The sequence below is a fragment of the Nicrophorus vespilloides genome, unplaced genomic scaffold (genome assembly GCF_001412225.1).
Source record: "Nicrophorus vespilloides isolate i.1.1-1 unplaced genomic scaffold, Nicve_v1.0, whole genome shotgun sequence".
NCBI lineage: Eukaryota > Metazoa > Arthropoda > Insecta > Coleoptera > Silphidae > Nicrophorus > Nicrophorus vespilloides.
This window is the reverse complement of record NW_017097328.1, coordinates 73,969-86,957: the sequence shown is the minus strand read 5'-3', so window position 1 is coordinate 86,957 and position 12,989 is coordinate 73,969. Positions and strand designations below refer to the sequence as shown.

The window sequence follows — 12,989 nt, the reverse complement described above, 5'->3', positions numbered from 1 at the left end:
TGTACGATATATTTGTAGATATGTTTATAAAATGATGTTATACAAAACTAATTACTGCCATAAAATAATCTGCTCAAGCATACATATAAACCTTATGTATCAGTAATACCTCATTTGCCTATTGTCATTTTTATTATGTATATTTGTAAATAATGTGTGATTCTTTTTTAATAATAATAATAATAAATATATATAATGGTTATTTCTTATTAGAGGCGGTGCCAGGGAGTCCAATTTTATTGAATATGTCAGTAGCATATTGTTATTCAGCATTCTATATGAATTTACGCGAATTTTCGTTCAACGTTGATGTTTTTTACGCGAATGAAAGTAGCACATTATTTACGGATTTTATATTTTTATTTCACATGTACTTTACCAAATTCAAGACGGCATTATATTAAATTATATAGTTTAATAACAAAAATATTTTTATTAATTCGGCGGCTCCCTCAATATTAAATGTAATATAAGTAGTACTATCACTTATGAGATCATCAGTCACAATCCATCTGTAGGTGGTACTCCAATGATATTTTTGTTTTTATTAAATTGGGACAATAACAGCTAAGTGTCTGATTTATTAATCTCTAATCATTACTATTCCTATTGTTTTTTATGAACTGAAAAAATTGTTATTAAATAGTTTTTATTAATGAAATAACTTTCGATTTAATGCTGTACGCACGGCGAAAAGTGCTAATGTAATAATGAATACAGAATGAATTCAATCATGTAATTCTTATTGGAAAGATTGATGTCAATGACATCGAGAGCCAGATCAAAATTATCAGCAATATCCTGCCGCGTCAAGAAGTTCTAGATGGTGAATTATTCAAAAATGATCTTGGAAGAGATGGCGGAAATCATTCATGGTGTTTAACATTCACCTTCTTGCGTTAGATATATATATTTATTGAATTGAAAACGATAATTATAAATGTTATTTTATTCAATAAGCGGATTACATTATTTTAAATATATTTTGTTTCATTTAAATCTTATCACATTTTTCTATCTTGGCATGAATAATGTACGACATCGCCATTGGTGTAACGCACTAGTGCACTGAAAAAAAGATAGTGAATTGAAAAGATATATATATATATGTGATTTATACCTTTGATTTGAAAACCGCTTTTTGCAGACTGGACAAATATTTAAATTTGTAATTAATGTGCTCTGGCTTTCCAAACGCAATCGCAATTCTCTGCATTGCAAGTGCTCTGCGTACAGAAGACCCTTCAACAATTGCATTCTTCTGCGTTCTTTTATTGATTCGTGTAAAGCTATTTGCAGAAAACGCGATATTCTCGAGATGGGTAAATTATCCGGCAAGATATTTAAACAATTTAAAGAATTCACTCTAAATGCATAGGTTTCGAGAAGCTGCAATGCTGTATCAACATCAGGTTGTGCAGTTTTCGGGGACAGCGTAACATCGGATAGGTCTGACGTTAAACTATTTGGATCCAATAACAATTTTATAAGCGAAACATATACCTGAAAGAAATATGAAATGCTCCATTAAATATTAAAGTAACTTTGATTGCTTACACAACACATACATTTTCGCAGCCAGGCACTTTGTTATCATACAATGTATTGCAATAATTTACGGCCTTGTCTACGTCTCCCATCGCTCTGACGTAGATTACAAGAACCTGTTCATGCTGACCAATTTTCCCAAGAATTATTGCTCTTTCATCCAGCAAACTCTCGGCGGGAAAATGAACCAAAACGACGTCTGGTTTATAATATTTGGAGGTGACTAGAAACTCTAATAACTTCTTTTTGGCGATACGTGCACCTGGATCACTCGACATAGACGTCTCTCGATATTTATGTATAAGAGCATTATGGAAAAGCGGATTCGAGTCTGCCCATGTATGCACTACGTATTCCAAATATGGTATAACTAAGTTTGGATGTGATCTTAACAGATAATCCAAAACGCGTGGCCTTGGTAGATTTTCCACTTCTGATAGATCATCAGTGAATATCTACAAAAAAAAAGATAAATTTTGAACTGCTGTATAAACAAATACACTAATACCTTTAACGCTTCCTCTGGAAAACCGGAAAGCACCCAATCTGCAAATTCTAAGATAAGCCCTATATGTTTTGTACCTAAACGTTGCAAATATTTGACTGTTTTCTCCACGTTCCCTTTACTTTGTAATAACTCTAAAGCACGCCTGTGCTGATTCTTGGTTTCATACAAAATGATAAGCTCATTGTCTTTGTTGTACTTTTTCAAAGTTTTCTCTGCTTCTGCCAAGTGGCAATGGTTTGATCTTAATAGTGGAGCTACAAGAGCATCATTTGTACGAATGTAACATTTTAATAAAGTAGTATCAATAATTTGTAAGAACTGTTGATTCGCCTTATCAGCTTGATCATTCATATTTGCATTTTTATTTTCCGCTTTCTTCTAAAATTATCGAATTATTTTCAAATCGAGAAGCTACAACAAAAAATATACGTACTTTATCTTTTTCCTGTTCTTGCACGTGGTATTGTAAACGAACATCAGTTAAATATTCTACTAACGCTTGAATGCCATCTTCCCATTCGCGTTCGGTAAATGATGATTCATTATTTTCAATCTGGTTTGGAAGTAAGTCGGGGAACAATCTAATCACGTCGGACGGATTTGTACGCAATTTTATAAATTCCTTCATACTTTCACGAAACCGCTTCTTGGAGAATAAATCGTACGCTAATAGCGTTTGAATGTGATTAATAATTTCAGTTTTTTCCTCTTTGGTTTCATCGTAAATTGCCTTAAAAAATATACAATTTATCAAATAAACAAAATCAAACAACACAACTACCGTCAGTTTTAGTGCCAATTTAAACTGCTTATTTTCCAACAGAGCTTTCCTTTGCGTTGGTATGTCTACCGCTTGTAAAACCCAAACCTGACTTATAGAAGCAGTATACAGCAATCCCTGTTTTGATTTACAAATAAACCGTACTTTCGGCAAATCGCCTATAGTTTGTATTAAACCATCATCAAAAGTTTGAACGTCTATTGAATCTGCCAGTACAGCCAAAAAGTAAGGTTTATCCCATATAATAGAGATGGGCACATCAGACCATTTTATCAATTTGGTAATTTCTGCATCTCCCTGGTCGTTAACCAAAACCGTTTGATCCTCTCTAAGCAACGCAAAAGTAGTTTCCGAATATTTAACTATACACGGGTCCGTCGTTCTGTTACTACTAGTCGGAAATAATGGTTTAGGTTTTCCATTTAACTGTAATATAAACACTGCAGTTAAATAAATATTACTAAAATTGATACCATTTTGTTAACCTACTTCATAGCAAATATATTCTCCTTTATATCCAACACACACAGTCCCCTGGCACCATCCAATAGTTTTAGGAACTTCAATTAAATTAATATCATCATGTAACTTTGTAAATGTTTGCTTCATAGAATCCCAGAAATAAAGTTGCAATTTTCTTTTGACAACAATGCAAATGTTGTATGATTTTGTTGAAACACCTTGCTAAAAATCAGAGCTGTTTTATTAATAAAATATTTTTATAATACTTAGTATTCTACTTACAACAACATCAACTATAAACAATGTTGCTCCTTTTGTCTTAGATAAAACTTCTATTATTGGGAAGTTAAATGCAGAAATGTTGTGCACTTGTACAATATTATCTAAAATAGAAATATTTATATTATATGCTAAACTTTTTAAATAATCTATTCTATTACATATTTCTAAAATTAAATCAGGTGACTACTAGAAACATTATATTAAAAGAAATATAAGCAGTATAAGAATCAAACAATATGTATACATACCTGTCAGCGAAATCAAAATATTATATTCAGGGATAACTTCCAACTGTAGAATTGGTTTTTTACTAAATGTTTTATTATATCTCATTAATTGAATATCAAGTTTATCATCTGCAGTATTCACAATGTTGTACATAAGCAAGTGTCCTTGCCTTGTACCAACCAATAAGTTATCATCTAGTAAGAAGTATAAATTATTGTAACAATTACATACATGTCTATTGTATTGATTACACTTACTATAAGAGCTGATACATTCAATTTGACCATTGTGTTTTAACAGGGATGTTGCTCTATATGATTCATGCATATTGTAACGATTATTATCAACTATCGTTTTATTTCACTAAGCATATATTCGTAATAATACACAGTATAAACACTTGTAAACACTATCGACTGTCAAAATAGAACCTTAACAACATTTTTTTTTTAATTAAAGTGGAGAGCGACTGTGCAACTGTCATTTCTGTTTTTATTTGACAGTGCGTGAACTGGTGGGAAACAACTAGTCGAATGTAGTTAATTTCAATTATTTCAAATGGTGTTAATAAGTTTCTGCTTTAGATTTGTAACGTATGTTGTCAAAAGAAAAACGTTGATCCAAGGTGATGTATTAAAATCGGCGAGAAAATTGTGAATAGCTTGTAAATTTTCTTTTATTCTAATTAACAGTGTTGCCAAAACAGCACAGGTTCTGCATAACAAATTGATGCCATACGTTTATCTCGTTTTGTTGTGTATATACAATACATGTAAGCAAGCAATATAATCGATGTAATCTTAATAATAAGATTTAAATGGTTCGAACGTATTAAACAGACTTTAAAGCACGGGCGTGTTTTCTATAAAATATTAGTTTGTTTATAAGATGGATGGCGATGGCGTTGACGATTCCAGCAACTTAAATCTAACCTCTAGTATGGGTAGTGTATTGACTAATAATAAAAACAAAGAATCGGTTTCAACATATTCAGGATCCTGTTCTACTGATAGTACATCTAATAAAGGTATGTTTATTAAATTTTCTCAAATATACACATATATTTATATGCATAAATAATATGAACATGTATATAAATATATATTCAATAATTATCATAATATATAAGTGTTATGTATGTGGTACAAATATTGAATGGAATCATAATTTTCAACTCGATTTTTATTATATTTCATTTCAGTGGCATCAAATATATCCAAGAAGAATATAAAATCTGATGTAGATAATGAGGCTGATTTATTTGCAAACGAGTGTAATATTTCAGATGTTTCGGTTGAAAAAATTACTGAAAATGTTGATGATATTGTGTCTGATTTAGAAAGCCTATTAGGTGGGCCAACAGATTTTCCAACTCTTGCTAAGAGTGAAATAAAACCAGCAAAGATTGACTTATGTGAAGAAAGAACACTGAATCTCTTTAATAGTAGCAATCTGGTGAATCAGAAAAATGTTTCAAATTTTGAACAAAAACATAATGAAAAATCTGCAACTGTGCAAGAGAAAAAAGATATTGATGATATTGTAAGACTGGAAACAAATATCAACGAAGTACCATCTATATCTATGCTGTGCAATGAAGTTTCAGAAGCTGTAAACGTATCTGAGGATAATAATATGCCAGGAATATCTGCACCAGAAGTAAAAATGGTAGTTGAAGAAATACACATAGTTGAAACTAAAAATATTCATGATGGAAATAGTTTCAACAAAGAGATCTGCAAAAAAACGGATGAAGATTTGGAAGAGAAATGCTCATCTAGTGATAAGGTTCATCAAATTGAATATGAAAATATAGAAGAAAATATTGAATCAAGTGAAATTAAAGATTATACTTGTGATGCATTGCTACCTGTTGAAAATACACAAAATGTCTCCATAGTTGATTCAGAATCAGTACTTATTTTGGATAAAACTGAAATATCTAGAATGGAAGCTGATCATTCTGATCAATTACTAATGGAAAATAATGAATCCGAATCTTTAGAAAATACCATTATTGAGAAAAATGAAAACTTGATATCAGGTTTGGTTACAGCATCTACAAGAATTATTACAATAGCGTCAACAAATAATTCTAATGAACATATGGATATAATAGAAAATACAGAATTACCTGAATTTACTAAAAGTATAGAACAAGAAAATATTCAAGAACCAAATTCTAAGGAACTAACTAATCAGGAGAAAGATGAAAAATGTTCATCTAGTGAAATTAAAAATAAACACTCTGTAATAGAAAATGATATTGCAGTAAACAAAATATCAAAATCAACTGGTAAAGATGATTGTGATTTGCTTAAAGAATCTACAAATTCAGAAACAGATCAATTTAATTTGGATAAAATTAAAACATCTACATCAAAAAATGTTAGTGACGGTGATGAAACTATACGAAATAATTATATGCAAGTTGCTGAAATTAATTACGATAAAATTGATATCAGTGAAACATTGGAAACTGATACATCGTTAGAGAATTTGCACGAAGAAAAGTTTACAGATTTGTCAACAGCGGTAGAACAAACAGTTTGTAATGACATCATTTCTAATATGAATAAAGAGGAAGAAGAGGAATATGAACTTCAACAAAAAAATAATATGGTAGACAAGAAATCTGTAAATTTAAGTAAAAGCGAAAATTTACCTTACAATGAATTTAAAGTAAACAAATTACAAAATAGTGAGATATTCAATTCTGTAATTGACACTGAACCAGATCAATCAACTTCAATGTTGTATGAAGAATTATCAAAAATAAAAAAATCTGATTCTAAAGATTTCCAAATATTTAAAGACGACGAGGGTTTTAAAAATGATAACTTAGAATGTAGTGTCACAGCAATATCAGAAGGAACCGGTGAAAATGATGCAGTTGATATATTATCTTATGGCAAAGTGGAAACGGATACTGAAATGATAGAAGACCAAAAACTTAACGAAGATATTGAAAATAAATGTTCACCTCTTCAGATCGAATCGTTTCAATCCACGAATTCTGAAAATATAGAAGAACCGACGAAATCATCAAATATACAAGAAGAAATGAATCATTTTGTAGAAGATGGCAAAAACAAACCAATTGATGAGTGTGACGAAATACAATTTAATAAAACAACAGTTTCATCTAACGAGCAACGTGAGATTGAAAATATATTTCAACAGGAAGCAGAAATTAATATGGAAACAGACAATGATTTTCAAATACGTTTATTAGAAAAATCAGGAGAATGCTCTAATACACTAACATCATTGTTGAATAAATCACCAGTTGATATTACGCATTCAACAGATGTATGTATCAATGTTGAAAAGATCACATCTTTGTCACAATTAAAGGAAATCACAGTACAAGAGACTGCGAAGAAGGACGTTATTCCGAGCGAAGTGTTACCAAAAATTGAAATAATAGACGAAATTAAAGCAAAATCATCTGTTAACAGTGATAAACTATTCTCTTCAGAGCTTGATACTGTTGACGAGAACATTATTAAAACATATACATCAGGAGAAATAAGTGATGCACAATTTGTAACTAAACCAGAATGTAATCCAATAAAGTCAACAAAAGTTGGAATGGTATTACTTAATGATTCCGTTAATACGTTAATGGAATCAGAGCAAGCTATTTTGGATAAAATTGAATTAACAACACATAATACTGATAATGAGAACAACTTTGAAAAACCCTTACTAACCGAAGAAACTGAGTCAATTCTTCCTAACTTAGAAAATATTGAAATAGCAGCTGTTAATTCGGGTAATGAAATAACTAAATGTATTACAGAACCAGAATTACCTAAAACTAATTTGGATAATGTTGATATAACATTGGAAATTTATAATAGTAACGAAACTTGTGAAGAAAATAAAAATGTCCAATACAGTACAAATCTAATTGAAGATAGTTGTGAAGAGAATGATAAACCAATATCTGATAATATATCAAACACCGGAAGTAGCATAACGGAACATAATAACGTATTTGACATATGTCTTGTAGGAAACGAGACGAAAAGTAATAGCAAGGAACTGGAAGGTGGCGAAAATTATATTATTGCAGACAAACAACATAAGAATGATGATTCTGGTAACATATATTCATCGGCAGAAATCAATACTTCGCCAGAATGTAAAATGGTATCTAGCGAAAAAGACGAATTTAACGGAGACCTAGAAGAAGCAGAACAAACTATACTTATTAGTAAAGAAGCGGATCACGACAACTCAACACATGGAAAACTTTCGAAATCAATCGCGTTGGAATTAGAAAAACCAACTTTGGACACAAAACAAATATCAACGAATACAAAATCAGTTAATCCATGTGATGAAGAATATCAAAAGGGTAATATTAATTCTGAAAATAATGTATTTAAAGTGGAAGAGAAAACGGAAATATTTGAAAGATCTGATAATATAACATCAACCTCAGAACTAATGAAATCATGTACAGATGTAAATGTATCAGAAATATCTGAACATAAAAATGAAATAAAAGAAGTTGAAATTGTTCAAGAAGGCAATAGTGCTATCATCAAGCAAAGTGAAGAATTGGAGCAATATATTAATGTTACTAGTGAAAATAAGAATCTCCATTCCGTAATTGAAGATCAAGCAGAAGAAAACGTATTTGCATTTTCAAGTGACAAGGAAGAAATGAATAGTGAAGTGGAAGAATCTGAAAATATATTACATGGTCAGGCATCCATGCTTGTAACTGAACCAGAAATGAAACATATTCATTCAGATAAAATCGACGTAGTTCCCACAAAGTCGGAAAATAATGATAATGAGGAATATATCAAAGAAAGTAATTATTCTCAAGACGATGAATTGCTAAAGGCGGCCCTTGAAGCTTCATATGAAGAGGATAAACCTAACTCTAAGGAAGATCGTACTGTTATGGAAGTTTTTGATAAAGAAAGCTTAAAATCCTCTTCAATATATGAACAAATTGAAGAACGCAATAAGCACGAAGAAAATGTTTTAATTCAAGCAGCTGCGGATGCAGAAAATAATCGATTAAATCATAATTACGAAAAACCATTAAACATCGTTGTGGATCCTCCTATCGATGAAATGAATACTGTGAAAGAAATAGAATGTTCTAATAAAACAGAAATCTATAATAAGCAAAGTGGTGAATATAGTTCTAAAATTTCACAAAATTTAAAATTAACAATAACTAAAAATAAATCCGAGGAAAAATCGATTTTAAAAATATTTGACCCTAAGGAAAGTGATAACAGTGTTGTGGAAATTTCACCTTCAGAGTCTGACAGTGAAGAAACTCCCATTCCAAAGTTTTTAATTAAGCAACCTCAAAAAATGATGTCACCTTTGAAAATTACGATTAAACCGGTAATTAAGCCTGAAGAGCAAACCCAGAAATTCAGTCCCAAATTGATTATTAAGCCTATAATTAAACCAGATGAAGAAGCAATTAGAGAGGAAAAGCTACACCACAGTCCCAAAATCACTATAAAACCTATACCCAAGCCCACTTCCGAAGAAGGCGACCGTTGTAATAGTCCAAAAATTACGATTAAGCCGATATTAAAACCAATTGAGACAAGTATGAGTCCGAAAATAAAAATAAAACCAATCATCAAACCTATAGATGATGCAAAGGAAGAAGTGGAGGAGCGTATTGTTTTGAAGATAACGAAAAATAATATATCACATACTGAAGTAAAAAAGGAGGAGAATGAGAAGCTTGCTAAAATTAAATTAAAGTTCTCGAAGGATAATCGACACGCACATATAGTGAATGAAAAGGATAAAACGGATGAAAAGTGTGTAAAACGTGTTATACAAGATGCATCAAATGAAATGAGCGAGGATAAGGTTAGCAGTAGTAAACGCCTTAAATTCGATGTAACAAATGAACGTGAAGGAAGTGCGACAGTATCGCACATCGGCGTCGATCATGACGAACATAAGCTTGACATTTCGGATAATGTTATTATACCAGTATTAGGTGCAGATACTGAGAATCAAGATTCTAATAGTTCGCCGATACCAACGCCGAGAAAACGTGGAAGGCCAAGAAAGAACCCATTGGTGGTGAGGGAGGAATTTAAAGATATTAAAGAAGAGGTAGTTCAAATTGAGGAAATACAAGAGAGCCCATCTGGTCGGCCAAAACGTAGTTGTCGTGGTCCATCCGTAAGGACTACATTGGGCATAAAACCAAGAAAAGCACGTGGTGCTACAAGAAGCAGAGGTAGAGGCAGAGGTGTGAGTACTCGTGGTCAAATTAAAAATGATAACGAAGCACAGGTGAATTACTTTGAATATTTTTAATTTTTTTAATTCACGATTACAACAAATGAACAATATATTTTTTTAAATTTATATACATATATATATATTAATGTAATAAAATAAACCTGTTGAATATTGTTAAATTTTCACATTGTTTTGAATTACTCTTTTTATCAATAATATATGATTATATTATTTTATTTAGTATTGTGATCTTATATTTTTTAAGGACACATCCATACAAACACATATATATGTGTTTGTGATATATATATATAGTATAAAAATAAATGGATAAATAGAGCGAGCAGACATGAGAACGTATTTATAGAATCTCATAGTGAACGCGAACTTTGTGTATGCCTGCTTTACAACGATATATATATATATATTTTTAGATTTTCAATTTGCTTTAGTATTATGACAAAATGTATATAAAATTAAGTTTCACTTTGAATTTTATACTACAATGTCGAAATTGAACTACTTACTAACGTTTTTGTAATTTTAAATGCAGAAAGAAATAAGTGATTCTAAAATAAAATTATTAAAAGAAGCTGCTATAAGTGCCCGTGTTACGGAGTCACTTGACAATCAAGACGTGGAGATGAAAGAAATCCTAGAAATACCAACAGAAACAATAATCATAGAAGATTCCAATGAAGAAAAATTGGAAAATGATAATAAAAGTATTATTACTAAATCAGCCGATGTTATGATATTCGAGGATGAAACAAGAATGAGTGCAGAGATTAATAGTCGGGCGCAAACGCCAGCTAAACAAGTGAGTTTTTCATTTTGATATAGTCCATAACCATTATTTACATATTTTACATTTTATTGGCTTTTGACCTGCGTCATATATATATATATATATATATATTATTACAATGTTTGTTTATTTATTTATAAAGTATTTTCCATTATTATTGTTCATTCATTACCATGTCATCCTGTGTTAATATGATAATATATTAATGATAATTAAGTTTTGCATTCTAATAAACAATACTCTATATTTAAGTGTCTTATATTTGTAAACTTAATTTTGAATAAACATGCATTGGGTGGGTGTCACGGCTGCATTTGCAGTTAAACTAACTAACCCGTACTTTTCCTTGGTAAAACAACCGCCGCACTAATAATAATCGAACTCAAAAACTCCAGTATTCCTTAAATTATTCCTTGCTACAATACATGCCTCCTGTTTCCGATCTTCTTAACTGACATTAATTAAGTAGGTTAAATCAGAAAAATTCCGAGAATTATATATAATTCTCATTATGATTTTATATTCATTGTCTAGGTGTCTATGGATGTAATTGAAGAGTCACAAAGTTCAATTCAGAGTACGGCTACAACAGAAAGTACGAAAATAAGAAAAGGTACAAAAATGGAAATTGCATTAGAACCAGAGGGCGCAATCATTTCAGCAGACCAATTGGCAGAATATTATTGGGGTGGTGGTGGTCCGTATATGCTTCAGGAACAAGTAGCTCAGTTTCTAGGAATTAAATCGTTCAAACGTAAATATCCAGGTAATTAGTTATATACTAAAATATGTAATATTTTTAACATTGCATTATTAATATTTTATAGGAATTCAAAGAAGAACCGTGGATATGCAAGAGCGTGACTTTATTCGAGAAAGCAGTCTGGCTTCAGAGCATATGTGCGATTTAGGTCTCACTGCTGTGAATAGCGTAGATATTTTGGACATCATGTATTCGGATTTCCAAAATAAATATGAAGAGTACTGCAAACACCAACGTGACAGGCAAACAAAGGACATAACCAATAAACAGAAGGCTCTAAGTTTAGCTGCAAGTCAAGAGAAAAATAAATTGGATATAATGCAACAAGCTGTAGAATCAGCAGCGCAATGGAATTATAATTTCAATAAAAGCAGGAAAGAAGAACGCATTGCATGTATGGACCTTCAAACATATACTATAAATTATCCTAAAGGACGATTTAAGCAGATTAATAAACCTAAACTTGGCTATTATCCAATGGCTTTGGTTCCAGGACAATATACCGACTTCTATAAGGTATATTCCACGCAATAAGTATAAAAGTATGTATTAATATAACATTGATTTCAGACATTTACTCCCACGGAGTTGAATAATTTACCGCTGAGCACCATGCTGTATCATGAGATCAACACCAACAATGAAGAGGATAGTCAATCGGATAACTCTGCTTCGGACTCGGATTCGAGTAGTTCTGGATCCGATAGTTCTGACAGTGATTCTTCAGATGAAACGGATTGTAATTTATGCATCCCATCGAATGCGAAGAAAGTTGTTACGTAATTTAATATTTATACTTTAAAGGAAGGTATGTAGAAGATGGTGACACATTCGTATTTTTATTTTCTTTTTGCTTTTAATTATTATGTTAACTTTAAGTTATATTTGGTGAGACTGGAATTGATTTTATTTTTACATTTTTCATATGCCAATATTTACGCACATACATATATTTTGTATTTTTTAGTAATGACCATTGAGGCATTAAAAATTGTAATTATAAATAGCAAAAGCATATTAATAATACAACGTTGTATATTTATTTAGTACATTGAATAAAATTATTTAAACACCATTTTTATAATAAAAGTAAACTGTAAGTGTTATATTTCCTTAATGGATAGAATTCCAATAATTTTATGTTCTTTCTCCAAATAAAAACAATTAATTTCATTTTAAAATAAACATTTTTTCAAACATCCTCTGTTAATTATTCTATAAAATATGTTTGTTTAATTTGTTAGATTTATAACCCCACATTTATTTATATATTTTGTAAGTATTTAAATATTGCACATAAAACGTTATTTATTAAATTATATATTAAAAGAAAACATTATATTATGAAATAACATTG

The 12,989-nt window shown here is 30.6% G+C and overlaps 2 protein-coding genes across 3 annotated transcripts; one reads left to right on the top strand and one right to left on the bottom strand.

Annotated features, from left to right (window-relative positions):
- Window positions 1-937: 937 nt before the first annotated feature.
- On the bottom strand, window positions 938-4,218 carry LOC108559836 (vam6/Vps39-like protein). Of its 2 annotated transcripts, none has more exons than XM_017917193.1 (10): window positions 4,067-4,218; window positions 3,830-4,003; window positions 3,582-3,682; window positions 3,327-3,521; window positions 2,838-3,263; window positions 2,490-2,786; window positions 2,057-2,434; window positions 1,569-2,003; window positions 1,121-1,503; window positions 938-1,068 (listed from the first exon to the last, which is right to left on the bottom strand). In XM_017917193.1, exons 1-10 carry the CDS (start codon window positions 4,134-4,136, stop codon window positions 1,005-1,007), a joined length of 2,523 nt encoding a protein of 840 aa, XP_017772682.1. In that variant the 5' UTR covers window positions 4,137-4,218; the 3' UTR covers window positions 938-1,004. The 2 variants fall into 2 exon arrangements, with proteins under 2 accessions (XP_017772682.1, XP_017772683.1); XM_017917194.1 differs by having other exon boundaries at window positions 2,057-2,431.
- Window positions 4,219-4,315: 97 nt separating this feature from the next.
- LOC108559834 (reticulocyte-binding protein 2 homolog a) lies at window positions 4,316-12,601 on the top strand. The gene is made up of 7 exons (XM_017917192.1): window positions 4,316-4,434; window positions 4,502-4,836; window positions 5,011-10,112; window positions 10,615-10,881; window positions 11,404-11,635; window positions 11,697-12,148; window positions 12,203-12,601. The coding sequence occupies exons 2-7, from the start codon at window positions 4,698-4,700 to the stop codon at window positions 12,413-12,415; spliced, it is 6,405 nt and encodes a 2,134-aa protein (XP_017772681.1). The 5' UTR covers window positions 4,316-4,434; window positions 4,502-4,697; the 3' UTR covers window positions 12,416-12,601.
- The last annotated feature ends 388 nt before the right edge of the window (window positions 12,602-12,989 follow it).

What these genes read in the sequence shown, in the direction of transcription:
- LOC108559836 (XM_017917193.1), bottom strand. Translation starts at nt 4,136, where the DNA reads ATGCATGAATCATATAGAGCAACATCCCTGTTAAAACACAATGGTCAA. An exon ending in AATTGGCACTAAAACTGACG is followed by an intron (nt 2,787 to 2,837) that starts GTAGTTGTGTTG and finishes ATATTTTTTAAG; the next exon opens with GCAATTTACGATGAAACCAA. An exon ending in AAGAACAGGAAAAAGATAAA is followed by an intron (nt 2,435 to 2,489) that starts GTACGTATATTT and finishes CGATAATTTTAG; the next exon opens with AAGAAAGCGGAAAATAAAAA.
- LOC108559834 (XM_017917192.1), top strand. Translation starts at nt 4,698, where the DNA reads ATGGATGGCGATGGCGTTGACGATTCCAGCAACTTAAATCTAACCTCT. An exon ending in TGATAGTACATCTAATAAAG is followed by an intron (nt 4,837 to 5,010) that starts GTATGTTTATTA and finishes ATTTCATTTCAG; the next exon opens with TGGCATCAAATATATCCAAG. An exon ending in AAAATGATAACGAAGCACAG is followed by an intron (nt 10,113 to 10,614) that starts GTGAATTACTTT and finishes TTTTAAATGCAG; the next exon opens with AAAGAAATAAGTGATTCTAA.